The sequence below is a fragment of the Canis aureus genome, chromosome 16, assembly GCF_053574225.1.
Source record: "Canis aureus isolate CA01 chromosome 16, VMU_Caureus_v.1.0, whole genome shotgun sequence".
NCBI lineage: Eukaryota > Metazoa > Chordata > Mammalia > Carnivora > Canidae > Canis > Canis aureus.
Genome location: NC_135626.1, coordinates 61,944,756 through 61,959,815, shown reverse-complemented (window position 1 = coordinate 61,959,815; position 15,060 = coordinate 61,944,756). Strand labels below are relative to the sequence as shown.

At 52.8% G+C, this 15,060-nt stretch overlaps 1 protein-coding gene across 5 annotated transcripts in view; it reads right to left on the bottom strand.

Annotated features, from left to right (window-relative positions):
• RNF213 (ring finger protein 213) overlaps nucleotides 1-15,060 on the bottom strand; it is a 98,094-nt gene that overhangs the window by 16,706 nt on the left and 66,328 nt on the right. For 3 of the 5 annotated variants that reach the window (XM_077854534.1, XM_077854533.1, XM_077854532.1), the window contains 13 exons: nucleotides 14,491-14,648; nucleotides 12,433-12,651; nucleotides 11,921-12,102; nucleotides 11,224-11,344; nucleotides 7,644-7,744; nucleotides 7,341-7,523; nucleotides 6,474-6,643; nucleotides 6,279-6,378; nucleotides 3,504-3,615; nucleotides 2,323-2,533; nucleotides 1,889-2,079; nucleotides 1,083-1,205; nucleotides 226-336 (listed from right to left, as the gene is read on the bottom strand). In XM_077854534.1, coding sequence (XP_077710660.1) covers nucleotides 226-336; nucleotides 1,083-1,205; nucleotides 1,889-2,079; nucleotides 2,323-2,533; nucleotides 3,504-3,615; nucleotides 6,279-6,378; nucleotides 6,474-6,643; nucleotides 7,341-7,523; nucleotides 7,644-7,744; nucleotides 11,224-11,344; nucleotides 11,921-12,102; nucleotides 12,433-12,651; nucleotides 14,491-14,648 — 1,982 coding nt within the window. Of the gene's footprint in view, nucleotides 1-225; nucleotides 337-1,082; nucleotides 1,206-1,888; nucleotides 2,080-2,322; nucleotides 2,534-3,503; nucleotides 3,616-5,540; nucleotides 6,040-6,278; nucleotides 6,379-6,473; nucleotides 6,644-7,340; nucleotides 7,524-7,643; nucleotides 7,745-11,223; nucleotides 11,345-11,920; nucleotides 12,103-12,432; nucleotides 12,652-14,490; nucleotides 14,649-15,060 lie in introns of those variants that run through there. The other 2 variants (XM_077854531.1, XM_077854535.1) reach the window with 2 other exon arrangements.

The following is a 15,060-nucleotide window of genomic DNA, read 5'->3' as shown; positions in this document are numbered from 1 at the left end:
CCACATCGGGCTCCCGGTGTATGGAGCCTGCTTCTCCCTCTGCCTGTGTCTCTGCCTCTCTCTCTCTCTCTATCATAAATAAATAAAAATTAAAAAAAAAAAAAGTTGAAAACCCCATCCTAGATTAAAAAAAAAATGGGGCATAATTTATGGCTTTTACTTCTATTCAGAAAAGTCCCTCTGGATATGGAGATGACGTGTACCTCCTCAAATGCAGACACTCACCTCTGGCTTAGGGTGGAGGCTAGTGTTGCAGGATTGGTACAGCACAGCAACCTCTCTGAAGAGCACTAACAGTAAGTGGGCCGCCAACTCAGGATCGTGGTTCCTGCCCCCCTGAAGCAAGAAATGAGGACGCCAGTGAGGCTCCAGCTGTTACACAGGCCCGTCTGCGGCCAGAGTCCTGCTGATGCAGCCCGACACCCTGCACCTTGAGGGCTGCCGCTGGCAAGTGACTCTGAGACCACGAGGCTCTTGGACATTCCGTTGTGACACAACGGAGATTTATTAGAGTTTATCAGAGTGCTTAGGACCCAAGGAACAGAAATCACCGTCTGTTCTTTTTCTGACCACTTCGCTGCCCCTCGAAACTTCAGAGTAGAACGAGGCTATTTATTAACTCCCTGGCTTCCCAGCCCAGGGCCAGGGTAAACAGGGACTCTAAGAGGAAGAAGGACCAAAACTGCATAAAGATTAGATGCTAAAGACCCTGCCTCTTTATGAAAATAAACACCCTCGTCATGCCGCCAGGAATCCTGGATGTGCATGGGAAGGAGTTTCCCCAGTGCTGCCCGCACCTGCCATCAGGGTGACCTCGGAGGAAGTAATGCACGTGAGCAGTCAGGAGGGCACTGCGACAGCCCTGGCCTGGCAGGTCAGCAAGGTCCAGCAAATCTGTCCCCTAACTCAGTAGCTAAAGGGCTCCTGTCTGGGGCAGGCACGCCGCGGTCGTGGACACGCGACGCCCAATATGGCGAGTGGCTTTGGGTGCCTCTTCCACAGCGTCATTTGACGCCAATGAGGCAGATGAGGATTCCAAGGGGCGCTGTGTGGTACAGAGGGAGGCCCGGGGCTGGTCCTACCTTCAGAACAGCCACAGTAGTCAGGGGCTCGTTCTGGAGGATGGCTTTGCCCACTGTGTCACGAAGAGCCTTATATTTGTCACCATGCACCAGGTATCGATCCATCTGGCTTAGCATATTCTCCTGCAAGCCCAGGAACACAGGGGTTAATCACAGGGGAAGGGGGTGAGGGCACAGTTGGCAAAGAATCATCTGGATAGGTAAATGATCCGGGCATGACAGCCAGAGGTCCAGCCCTGGGCATGACAGTCCCCTGCTGTGTGGGGCGGCGCCGCCTCCTCCTCCTCATTGTCCAGTGCAGAGGTGAGAGTGGGAGAGAAATGGGGGAGAAGGGGGAGTGGAGGAGGCGGCGGCGCAGACTCCATCGCTGCATCTTGCCTGTACCGAGGGTGAAGACCAGGGGCAAGTGAGTGCTAGTACGTCGACTGCTCCCACTGGCAGCAAAAAATGCAAGCTGGGGTTTTGTGCTGTTATATTGTTGTATCATCCTCAAAATCATGCTTTCTGTCTCTGCCCGCCGAGGAGAGCAAGGACTTCTGCAAGCTGAATTACTTTTAACTGGTGGAAAGTGAAAGCCACAGAACCATTCTTTGGCTTTCCACATGTCACATTGGACCAGAAGCGATGCCTTAGGTAAACTTCCCTGCAGAGAGGCCCCACACCAGCAGCAATGCACGCACCTGTCCCCCACGACAGGCCGCCTCAGCGTCATCTCGAGCTGGGTCAAGTTAAGCGAAGCGAGACACAAGGGACCAGAGCAGTCACGGGGCAGTGTGGGGGTGGGGGCACAGGCCAGGTGTTCTCACCTCCCGCAGCAAGGCCTCCTCCGGGAAGATCCAGCGTGCCGGATGGCCCTGTGCACAGAATTGCTGCACATACTCTATCCCTCGCTGGCTGGAGAGCTTCCGCACCAGGTACACCCGGTACCAGTCATTCTTGGCTTGTCTGCAGAAGCGCTCGACCTGCTGCAGGTAGCACTGCTTCTCCCTGGCCGTCTCTGCAGGGCCCAAGAGAGGGGTGAGTGACGGCGGCAGAGAAGACCTGTGGTCGCCTGTCTCGGACACCGAGCCAGGCAAAAAGTGGGCGCCCTGGTCTCTAGGAACTCACAGTGAAAAACACCGGAGAAGGGGACACAACGCAGACTGGGATGGTTCTGAGAACCAGTTTCCCCTGCTCCCCCAATCTCTGAATAATGGAGTCTCGAAGCCTGGGGTAGAGGAAGGTGCAGAAGGGGACCTGCCTGAGCTGTCCTGAAGCTCGCTGAGGAAGTCGGAAGCCTTGTTGAGACACAGGCGGATGCGGGCCATCTCCTGCAGGTATTCCACGGAGGCCTCGCTGGCAGGCTCTGGGCTGCACCACATCGAGTAGGTCTTCAGAAAGGCTCCTTCTTCTCTCAGGTACCTCAGCTCCTCGCTGGTAGACAGAGCACTGGTCTTCTCGTACAGTGAATCCTAGGGAGGAAGGCACCAGGGGAAAGAAAAGGGCTTTTTTTTTTTTTTTTTAAAGATTTTATTTATTCATGAGAGACACAGAGAGAGAGGCAGAGACCCAGGCAGAGGGAAAAGCAGGCTCCCTGCAGGGAGCCCGACGCAGGACTTGATCCCAGGACCCCGGGGTCACACCGTGGGCCGAAGGCAGGTGCTCAACCACTGAGCCACTCGGGTGCGCCAGGATGTTGTTCTTTTTCATATGCACATTCTCCAACCTTCCAAAATCTCCAAAGCATGACGGTGGAGAACAGGAAGGAAATACCCTAAGTTTGAGGGTAACTGTATCGAATCACGGGGAATGAACATCCCTTTTATTTCAGGGACAGGAAGGCGGGGAAGAGAAAATCTGGGGGAAAAATATGCCGTATGATCTCCTTTTCTCACAGGCCGTGTGAAATCTGGGCAAGCAACAAACATACAGAGAATAAAAAGAAAAGCGGCTGTAGGCTGGCCAGTGGGAGACGGGCATGGTTACCTGGGGGTGGGGGGCGGGGGGTGGGGGGACGTTTCCATTCTCTCACCCAGGCCCGTGCGTCGCAGTACACACAGCCACGGGGGACAGAAGCAAGGTTGCTGAAACAGCCCCCACCCCCGTTTTTAAATATTTTATTTGTTTATTTGACAGAGAGAGAGAGAGAGAGAGAGAGAGACAGAGGAGTCGGGGGAGGGGCAGAGGGAGAAGCAGGGAGCCTGAAGCAGGACTTGACCCCAGGACCCTGACGTCATGACCTGAGTGGAAGGCAGATGCTTCTCTGACTGAGCTCCCCCAGGCGCCCTGCTGAAACCCTATTTACGTGTGTGCCTGCAACTGTGTCACTTCACCGACAAAAGTTATATTCTGTAAATTTTCAGACACACTTTCCACTGCATCAACCATATGGTGCAGCCGGTTGGCAGGAGGCGAGCAGGACAGGTCCGGGGTTGTGCTTACCTCCAGGCAGTTGCTAAACAGGATGTACAGCTCGGTTTTATCTTCAGTTACCAGGGCCTTCTGCTGTAGCAGGGACAAGTAAGCCTGGATATAATCTTTTACTTCTTGGAAGCTATGGGAGGAAAAATATGGTATCTGGTGATCTCGGGTTTTATCATGTCAAAAAAAAAGAAGAGAGACACACACAAAGTATCGGTCAACCTACCTACCTATCCATCTCTCTCTCTCCCTGTATAAATATAGACATATAGTTTGTAATATTTTATTTGAAATACTTTAGTGCAATATCGGAGGAATACAAAATTCCATCTTTATACCGGCTCTTCCCAGACTTTCGGGTTTTAGAACTCCTTAACAGTCTTAAAAATCATTGAGAACCCCAAGAGGCTTTTGTTTATGTGGGTTGTATTCATTGATATTTACAATAGTAGAAATTAGAATTGAAAAAAAAAAGAAAACTATTAACTCATTTAAAAAAAAATAACAAAAATAAATAAATAAAATAAATAAATAAATAAATAAAACATTTTTTAAAAAACAAACTATTTTCCAGAACAAAAATTAATCAGTGAGAAGAGGACCCTTTTGTTCTCTATCCCTGCAAATCTCTTTAATGCCTGGTTTAGTAGAATTTAGCTGGGCCCTCCAATCTTGCTCCGGGAAGAAACTCTGATCTCACGCATTATGTCACTGGAAAGGAAAGGAATATTTTCCCAGTATTTCCTAGTGATGGTAAATATCTTTCTTTGACACAATGCCAAAACTTGATAAACAATAATTTTTAAAGCTTAGTTGCAATGTGCAATCTGAGACCATGTCAAGGCACTTTTCATACTGAATTACATTAAGGTTAAGTGAGCTATCTTGCACTTGAATGGATTTTTTTTTTTTTTTTTTTTTTAACCAATGCATGACTCTGTGATATCATGCATTGGCCATTTGGAAAACAGTGGTTCACGAGGTATGCGGATCTTGCAAAGGTTGACATTTCTGTACCATGAGGTATTTAAAAAAAAAAACCTCGCATTCATTAACCTGGACCATCAAATAGTCCCTATGCATGAGGAAGCTGATAGGCTCATGGGGGACGGTATGAGTTTTCCAGAATTCCAATATTTGCTTAAAAGTTTGAATTTTGGGGATCCTTGGGTGGCTCAGCAGTTTAGTGCCTGCCTTCGGCCCAGGGTGTGATCCTGCGGTCTCAGGATCAAATCCCACATTAGGCTCCCTGCATGGAGCCTGCTTCTCCCTCTGCCTGTGTCTCTGCCTCTCTCTTTCTCTCTGTGTGTCTCTAATGAATAAATAAATAAAATCTTTAAAAAAAAGTTTGCATTTTATCCTTAGCCATGAACATGATCAGTTGCTTCCCCTGACAGGCTCCCTTTGCTTGTGTTCGAGGAAATGCCTGCCAAGCACCCAGCTCTGAGTAATCATAGCATGCCAGCCATTCTTGCAATCATAACTGGTATCCCACAAAACAACAGGCCGGCTCAGCACGTAACTCGAAAATTGCCTGAGAGCTCTCCCTTGATGTAACTGTTCGCTTCGGCAGGCAGCCGGGGCATGTTGTGTGCACTTCTCATTTTCACAGGCTACAGTCTATTAAAAAATAAAAAGCAAAATGAAATGTCCATAGACCAGGTTGCAGAAGATACGCATTTTAAATGTGTATCTAATCTCTATTCTGAGTCTGCCTTTGGGGCACTTAAGTTAGAAATAGTTGTTCCTATTGGAACTTTTTAAAAAAATTTGAGAGAGAGCATATGCACACGAGTAGGGGGGAGGGGCAGAGGGAGAAGCACCCTCCCCCCAAGCAGGGAGCCCCACGTGCGACTGGATCCCAGGACCCTGGGATCATGACCTGAGCCAAGGGCAGACACTTCGCCGATTAAACCACCCAGGTATCCTATCGGAACATTTCTTAGAGCCTCTTGATTTTGCCATCACCTCAAAGAATGCTGTGTCAAGTAACTCAGTGCCCAGGCCGAGTGTACAAAGTGTCCTCTGAAAGAAGCCTCTGAATATAGATCAGCTTCCTTCTTTTTTTAAAAAATATTTTATTTATTTATTCATGAGATACAGAGAGAGAGAGAGAGAGAGGCAGAGACACAGGCAGAGGGAGAAGCAGGCTCCATGCAGGGAGCCCGATGTGGGACTCGATCTGGGTCCCCAGGACCAGGCCCAGGGCCGAAGGTGGCGCTAAACTGCTGAGCCACCCTGGGCTGCCCTAGATCAGCTTCCTAAAAATTTTCTAAAATGGCATCATTTGTCGAAACCACTGATCAGTGGCACCATAGGGGCTTCTCTGTCTCTTCACAGAATCAGAGCAATGGAACCACTGCAATGAGACGTAGGCGGTGCACCTGTAGGACCACGAGGGCGAGGGGACGTGGTGGGGTTCCAGCCCTCAGATCCCGGCATGAGGAGGCTCAGCACGGCCGGTTCCCACCTCGCGGGTTCCCACGCGTGCCACGGCACCGCGCTCCTCTCCCTGAAATCTGCACCAGGCGCTCGTGGCGACGCTGAGCTCATGTGCCTGCAGGTGAAGACGCTGAGCACACAACCAGTCCAGAGAAAGAAACCAGGTGGTGGCTCGTGGCAACGCTCCCCCAAATCGGGAACCACCTCCCAGTTGAGCCCAGAGCGCTGGGCGGCAAAGTAGCGACCCTGAGGACGGAAGCCGGGGGGAGATGGCTTCTCGGCCTTTTGGCTAAGATCAAGTGGAAGCAGGGGGCAGGGCTCTCCAGAAGCAAACTCCACGCTCGCTGTGCCTACCTGTACTTCAAAAGCAGTTTCAGGACCACGGAGCGGATGACGGGGGTCTTATCCACAATGTCGTCGAACGGAGAGAGAGATTTTGTGTGTTCACAGTGTCCTTAAACCAGAGGGAGACAGGTCATGTTCACACCCGGCATAAAGAAGCGAGGCGGGGAACGGCGGTTTTAAGTCTACAGGGAGAAAGCGACTTACTTTGGGGAGTGTCTCTTAGGAACTCCTTTTGTACAAAGAGCAAATTTAGCAGGACGTCGATCACGTCCTTCTCTGGTGGCGTGTTATCCTTGAAGCACACGGTGGAGACCAGGTCTAAGAAGAAACTGTTGCACATCTGCCGGAGGCAGGCGTGCTTCCTGATGGCATCCCTGGGGAATGAACGGTTGGGAGGCACAGTCAACGGGCACGGAGAGCGTGCTCCAGAAGCCCCCCCCCCCCACAGCTTCGGGATGTGGACGGCATTCCGTGTTTTACAATAGAAAGAGGCATTCCGTGTTTTACAATAGAAAGATGCAACTATCTCCTTACCCTGATGGGACCTGGGTGCGTGCCGCCAGATGCTACGCAGACGCATCTCTTTCGAGGAGCACTTTGGTCCTCAGGACCAGTGAGCAACACCCTTTCACCCTGAAGTCTGCAAAGACCCTTATGTGTGTGCAGGGCTGACCTTGAACTCTGCTTTCACGAGGCATCCAGAGGTGGGGGGCCCTGACAGGGCGGAGCTGAAGGCCGCCAGCCCATGGAGAGGCCAGACAGGAGCTAGCTTTGCCCTCAGGTCATAGGAGCTGCGACCTAAGCCCTCCTCGGGTGTCCTGTGATGGTTTTATCTAATGTAGGACTTTCTGCTTCATTTCCTCTAATCGTGTTGTCTTCCCAGTCTCCACAGGTGTGTGTCTCGGGGAGGGAATAATTTTGAGACCCTAGGTGTTAATGAAGGTAGACAGGGGGCCGGTCTCTCTTAGGATGGTTCTCTGAAGTCAGGTTCTCTAAGGTTAACACACTTGATATTTCTCAATGCTATACTTGCCAAAAAAGGAAGAGAAAGAAGCGGAAAGGGTGATTTACCTGTGCTCTTGGTTCACCGTTAGAGAGAAGTCTTTTGGTAAGTCTGTTAAACAATAGGGGCATGCCATCTGCCCCAGGGTGATGCAGGTGTTGATGCATCTCAGGCAGAACACATGGCCACAGGGCAGGGAGACCGGCTCCTGGGCATCTCCCAGGCACACGGGGCACGGCTGGATCTCAAACCTAGAATCCGAGCAAGGGCATCGGGTCAGAAGCAAGGAAGCTGGCTGTGAGCAGCTACAGATCCCACATGTGCAGCGCTCCCCGCGACCCCCTGCAGGGACCTCCGACCGAAGATCTCACCTGGACAGGGTCTTGCTGGCCTGTTCCTTGCATTTACAGAGAGTATGCATCACTGTGACAAAAGGCCTGTATGTCTTGATGTCAGAGTCGTCCTGCAGATACTGACAGGGAGACAGGGGCAGTGATGAGGAGGCTGATGAGCCGCGAGGAAGGGCAGAGACCAGCCGGGCACAACGACTTTCCCCGGGGCCACACGGGGCATGCATTCCACACACGCCTTCCCCCTGCCACCCCCGTAATTGCTGGCCCTGGGACCATCAGGTCAGTTCTCTTTCTAGCAGTTTCTTTAGTTTTGAATGCCCTTTATCATTATGCTGCTGTTGGGGGGAGGCTGAGATTCCCAACTTCTAATTTTCCTCCCCTCCTCCCTTTTTCACAGGGTCACCCTTCTCCCATGACGAGGTATTTCAAACTTTATTTCTTTTGTATTTATTATTTATTCAAGAGCAAGAGCAAGAACTCGTGCACCTGAGTAAAGGGAGGGGCAGAGGGAGAAGGACAAGCAGATTCCCTCTCTGCTGAGCAGAGAGACAGGATGACTCAGTCCCAGGACCCTCGGATCACAACCGGAGCCAAAGGCAGATGCTCAGTCGCTGAGCCACCCACGTGTCCCTAAATTTGATTTCTTAATCAACAGCGTAATTCACAAGAAAGCAAAGAATCTGAACAGACGTCTCTCCAAAGATGTACAAATGGGCCACAGGCACATAGGAAGATGCTTGGCATCATTAGTCGTCAGGGAAATGCAAGTCAAAGCCACGATGAGATACCACCTCACACCCATTAGGACGGCATCGCAAACCGAACCACCTGAGGACCAAGTGTCGGCAAGGATGTGGAGACACCGGGACCTCGGGGCGTCGCTGGCAGGCGTGCGGTGCTGCCGCCGCTGTGGGAAACACTTTGGTGGCTCCTCAAAAAGTTAAACACAGAATTTCCCTATGGACCCAGCAATTCCTCCACTAGGCGTATCTGCGAATGAATCAAAAGCAGGGACTCTGATGCTTGCACGTGCCCACTCACAGCAGCGCTGCTCCCTGTCGCCAAGAGGTGGCAACAACCAGAATGTCTCCTGGTGGATGGATGGGTGAACTAAATGTGTCCGTCCACACAGTGGGCATTATTCAGCAGTAGACCGGAAGGACATCCTGACACCTGCCACGACAGGGATGGGTCTCAAGGACACTGTGCTCAGCGAAGCCAGCCAGTCACAAAGAGACAAATCCTCGGGGATTCCACTGCTGTGGGTCCCTAAGAGTCATCAAATCACAGACACAGAATGTAGGGCAGTGGGCACCATGGCTAGCGGGGAGGGCTGGGGACTAAGTGTTGCATTGGGATGGTTTTGGTTTTGCAAGACCAAAGGGTTCTGGAGACGGACGGTGGTGATAAGCGTACAGTGGTGTGAATGTGCTTGATGTCACTAAACCGTGCACCTAAAGATGATCAAAATGACAAGTTCTCCATGACGCGTGTTTTACCACAATGAGAAAATGGCAGTGGTCTAGCGGTTGGATGGTGGATGGTCAGGCTGGAGAGCCGATGGCCTTACGAGCTGCACACAACATCTGGTAAGACTGGCCTGTGTGACCCCGTGGAAGGCAGATCATAGGGCAATACAATCGGCCTACCTACCTACATCCATCCATCCATCCATCCATCCACCCGTCTACCTGTCCTTCCTATCACAACTGAGAACACAGAATATCCATCTTTTTGCAGCTTTTGCTGAAGTCCTGTGGGACGCTCTGCTGACAACTAGCGCAGGCAAACTCTACGTGGTGGCTCTCAACAGGCAGCTCCAGTCGAAGATAAGAGTTGAGGCCCTAGGCCTCGCCAGGTTAAGACTTCCTTCCCAGCCAGATGACAAGAGCCAGCGCTACGGGCAAAGCTTCCCCTCTGGCCTCCTGTGCACGTGGCCTCACAGCTGGCCTTGGAGACGAAGGGTAGGGCACGAGGCCATAAACACCAGAGCCTTCGGGTGTGAAAACGTATTAGAGGAGACCCCTGGCTCTGGTCACTCACACATGGATCTGACTGGGAAGAAACAAGCCAGAAACCCAGTAGGTTTCTGGGGTGACTTTATCGCCCCAGACACGTCCCCACACACCTCGCCTGCAAAACACTGTGCGTGTGCACGCACACACCGGCATGCGGGGACCTGAAAACTTATCTTTCGGCTCGCCAGTCACCTGGCCATTAGGAGCCACACTGGGCTGGTTGGAAGGACAGAGCAGCCCCTAGGGCCTCTGGCCAGGGATAGGGTAGGCCTTGGAGAGAGGCTGCAGGTGGCTTCCATGCAGGAAGAAGGGTGTCACGGGTCCTTGTGCTGACCCCAGGGTAACAGAGCACTAGTTTTTTTCTAGAGGTCTTTCTCCACTTTTCTATCAAAAGAACTTCCCGGTTCTACCTGGGCACATGACCACGCGCCCGAGGTGTCCCCACCTCCTCTGCAGCCGGTTGAGGCTGCGACTGCATTCAGGACGGCGATTTATGACCTGCAGGGGCGTGGACAGACTCTAGGCTCTGCTCTCAAAATGGGCCCTGCTTCCCACCCCGCAGCGCACGATGGCCAGCGGGGCCTTCTTAGACCACGAGGTGGAAGTCGTGCAGTGAGGACGACAAAGGGACAGCTCAGAGGAGCTGGGGCACCTGACATGGGGGAAGTGCCCGCTGCCCTGCTTAGGCTCACACTGCCACACGAGCGAAGGAGGCTTACATGTTGTCTCTGCCACTAATATTCTGGGCACTGAGGAAGGAGACTGGCCCCTGGTATCCAGGGCAGCTTCCTTGGAGCGTGCCCCCTGCATGCCCGTCAGAGCCTAGACAGCTAACGTTGTTAGATGGGTTCATGCAAAGCTCCAGGGGTAATTGAGGCAGAGGCCACCTTTCGCTGAGTGGCCATCGGGACTGAGCGCATGGGCACAGAGATGGTGGCCTTTCCTGCGGCACCATCCTGTGCATCGCTGACTTTATAAAGGGTGTCAAGCGGCAGAGGCACCGGGGCTCCCCATTTCCTTCTGGTCCACCCACAGCACCCTGTTAGAAGCCCACAGCCCAGGGATACCAGGTGGCCCACCGGTTTAGCGCCTGCCTTGGGCCCAGGGCGTGACCCCGGGGTCCCAGGATCGAGTCCAGCATCGGGCTCCCCGCAGGGAACCTGCTTCTCCCTCTGCCTGTGTCTCTGCCTCTCTCCGTGACTCTCATGAATAAATAAATAAAATCTTTAAAAAAAAAAAAAAAAGCAGGAGAGCCCACAGCCCAGTGGCACCCTTTGCAAACCTGACCTCCCCGGGGGGGCCAGGCTGGTCTGAGGCCACCGGAGGCCTGGGTGGAGCCCACCCCTCAGCCCTCCCCGATCCCAGAGCATCTTCCCTGCCTGAGCCTCAGCTGCTTCTATTCCCCGCAGGGGATCCCTAACTGGTGCTCACGAGAGGAAGACTAAGTGGCGGGCATGGTGAACGCCCAGGGCCAGACAGTGGGAGGGGCGTGCGCTGCCCCACAGATGTGCGTCAGGTCATAGCTGCGTCCTGCAAGGAGGCACATGAGCACGCTGCTTGCTGAGCTGCCCAGCACTCACCTTGTTCAGCAGGAAGAGGTGGTCAGTCACCAGTGCCTGCAGCTCAGGAATCTTGCTCCTGACCCCCAGGACCACGTGTTCCACGAAGAGGGCCACGGGGAAGATGCGGTTCCAGTGGATTCTGTAAGAGAGGGCTGTCGCTCAGGGAGCTGACAAAAATGTCCGAGACGCCAGGAGGAGGACTCGGGGAGGGACTGAGAAAGGGTGGGGCAAAGGCAGACGGAAGACCCACAGACGAGCCCTTTGGCCCCTACCCCCAGCCATGTCCGTGTCCCCCATGCAGCTCAGAGGGAGCTGGGGTGGCGCTCCTCCCCCCGGCCAGACCGCAGCCTCCTGAGCCTCCTGAGTACAGCCTCCTCATGTACCTCCTGAGTCCATGGGACCTGCCCTGGCTTGTCCCTCCCCTGCTCTGCTGGTCCCCGCTGGGCCCCTTCCCACGGCTCCCTCCTGCCGGCATCACTCCCGCAGGACCGTGAGCATCTGCTCCCCCTTCTGTCCCACCTGCACCCCTGGCACTCCCTGAATGCGGGTCTGCCCCCTTGTGTCTCCAGCGTCAGTGTGATACCCAGTGCTGGGCAGGTGTGAAGTGAGCGTCTGAGGATGCTTTCCCACAGCAAGAGAAGCACACGTGCTGGGGACCCGTGGGCCGGGAGAACAGGTCGGGTAGGGGTGGGCAGGGCCGGGCTGCTGATCTCACCTGACTTCTCGGATGGCATCTCTGGCCATCCTCCCACAGCTCTGCAGGTACCCTTTCGAGCCCAGGAGCTCCAGCGGCATGGACAGGTTCTTCACCATCTGCAGCCACGCCTGGGGGCTGGGCTTCAGGATGTCCCTCGTGAGCACCTCCGTGCAGGCCACTGCTGCCAGTGCATCCAGAGTCTGGGGACACAGAGAACAGGCCCCTGATGAAGCAGCACCCCTCCCCCTGCGGCAGTCCTCAGTCCAGAGGTCCCAGCTATGAGCCGGCATGTGCTGGCATTCCGTGCTCGGAGCCTCATCTTCCCTCGTCCTGGGACATGGGAAGCTTTAGCAGGGGGTGTTCCTGACGTCTGTGTTCCCCAGGCGCACCTGCCCTGGGAAGAGACCTCGCGGGCAGAACACAGCTCCTGGGCTTTCCCGCCCCGGAAGCACCCCCGCCCCTGCCCCCACCTGCTCCAGGAAGGCCAAGCCCCGACTCTGAGCACACACTGTCCCCACGAGAGGCCATACCAGCTCATTTCTGTCCAATCTGTCATTCCTTGTGCTCTCGGTCATGTTGCACAAGAGCACTTGCAGAATCTGGGGATAAATAGTCAAGATTCTGGACAGGTTTTGTAGTCGGCTCCTGAAGTGCTGGTAAGCCAGGTGCACCCACGGCAGGGAAAGCTGTTCGTCGGGCCTCTGCGTGTGCAGTTGATTGATGCAGGACCACAGTGCCATATGCAAAACCTGGCATCAGGAACAGGTTTTAGTGTATGTGCTGTAAACCACCGACACAGAACAGACACGTTTTCATGGTGGAAAATTTGAACTGATCAAACGTGACGAAAGGGAATGTTACAAACCACGCACCTGTTACCACCCTTGGGTGTCTGTGGTGTCACCCCACCACACCTGCCCCCGTTCTGTCCTCAAATTACAACCACACCGTATGCCTGATTTTTCTCCACTTAATATCACGTCGTGAACATCTCCGTCATGAAATACACTCGAGGAACACCCTCGCTGGTGTGCGCCAATAAAAATAACCCATCACCCATCAAACGGCTGTAGTTTAGTTGGTCTGACCTTTTACAGTGGACAATTAAGTAGTGTCTATTTTTCCTTTTTTTTTGTTTTTTTTTTAAATTTATTTATTTATGATAGGCACACAGTGAGAGAGAGAGGCAGAGACACAGGCAGAGGGAGAAGCAGGCTCCATGCACCGGGAGCCCGACGTGGGATTCGATCCCGGGTCTCCAGGATCGCGCCCTGGGCCAAAGGCAGGCGCCAAACCGCTGCGCCACCCAGGGATCCCTCTATTTTCCCATTTTAAGAAACCGAAGCTGGAAAGAACATTCCTGTGGATAAAATGTTTGCCAGAGAACACTCGGAGAACACTCGGATAACGCTCCCGGGACAACAACGCTGGCTCCGATTTCGTAAGGTTCCCCCCAGTCGGTGCCTCCGGGCTTTTCCAGAGCACAGTGCTGGTTCCCGTGGGCTACGGAGGAGCCGCTGGCCTTTGCACGCACCAGGCCTGCCGCGTGGGCAGGTGAAGGTAGAAGCTAAAAACCGCTGGTGTGTTGTCGACTTACCAGTGAGGCTGGCTAGTTTTTCTAATATTTTTTTATCTCTTCATCATTAGTTCTGTTGATTCTTAGTTTATAACAATCACCTATTTTTTTTAAATTAGGAGACTTTCTGGAGTGTCTGGGTGGCTCAGCCGGTCAGGCATCCGACTCTTGATTTTGGCTCAGGTTGTGATCTCAGGATCCTAATATCGAGCCCTGTGTCGGGCTCTGCACTCAGCGGTGAGTCTGCTCAGTATTCTCTTCCCTTCCCCCTTTCTGCACCACCTCCCCCCAGGCTCTCTCATAAATGAATAAATAAATAAATAAATAATAAATAAAATAAAGAGACTTTCTTATTGATTCCTGAGAAATTTTATTTTTTTAATTTTATTTTATTATTATTATTTTTTAAAGTAGGCTGCATGCCCAGTGTGGAGCCCAATGTGAGGCCAGAACTCACAACCCTGAGATCAAGACCTGAGCTGAGATCAAGAGTCAGACGCTTCTCTCACTGAGCCACCCAGGTGCTCGTATTTTATATTTTTAAGTCATCTCCACCCTCGATGGGGGTGGGGCTCGAACTCATGACCTTGAGATCAAGAATCATATGCTCCACCAATGGAGCCAGTTGGCCGCTCCAAGATTCCTAAGAACATTTTATTAAAACCCTTAATCATACTGGTTGTAAGTATGTTCTCCTCAAATTTGTATTTTTTTTTTAACATACTGAAGTTTGAAATCCTTCGGTAATCACAAGTATCATAACGTCCACTAAAATTTCAGTTACTGTTATTGCCTGTAGTGTCTGTTAAATAGTCACATGATTTTCTTCAAGAGAAACTTCACACTTAAAAAGGTGTTACAGGGAAGGTAGAGGTCTGCCTCGTATTAATGGAAAGCCCGTGGTTTTGGAGCCCCGGGTGGGGGCTGGGGGTTGGGTACACTTGGCAGTGGAGGAGGGGCGGTCCCCGTCCATGTGATGCCGGCATCACCCTGCCCCAGACCCAACACTTACGTTCAGTTGATCCCACGTGGACGGTCTCATGGTCAAGAGCAGGAAGTCCTTCATGTAGCTCACAAACAGTTCTTGCTGCTGCTTGACACTGAGCTGAGCGAGGAACCTGCCCAGGGGGGTCTGCTGAAAGATCTCCACTAACTTCTTGGACAGCCCTGCTGAGGAGAGGAGAGGGCGCAGAGGGACGGCGTGAGGCGTGACTCTTTCCCAACACCCAGCGTCTCCGGGGAAGGGCGGCTCTGCAAACAGCAGCAGTGGGGGAGGCTCCACCAAACGGCTGCTCTCAGCAAAGGAGAGCAAGCTGCAGGACGTGTTGGTCCTTTCTAGACGCCTTAAGTGTTTTCCCAGCAGAACATTACAGAAACAAGGTCAGGACAGGTGTTAGATTTGTCACCAAGAGCCTAGCTGGCCCCAAAGGGAAAAAACAATCTGAGACACACCAGGCTCTGTGGCGAGGGGGTCCTAATGGGCCTCGGGAACCCCAGGACCCAAGGGGGTCAGAATGGGTGGGCTGCTCTTCAGGGGATGGGGTCACACGCTGCTCAAACCAGAAAGACCTGCGTCTAGAGG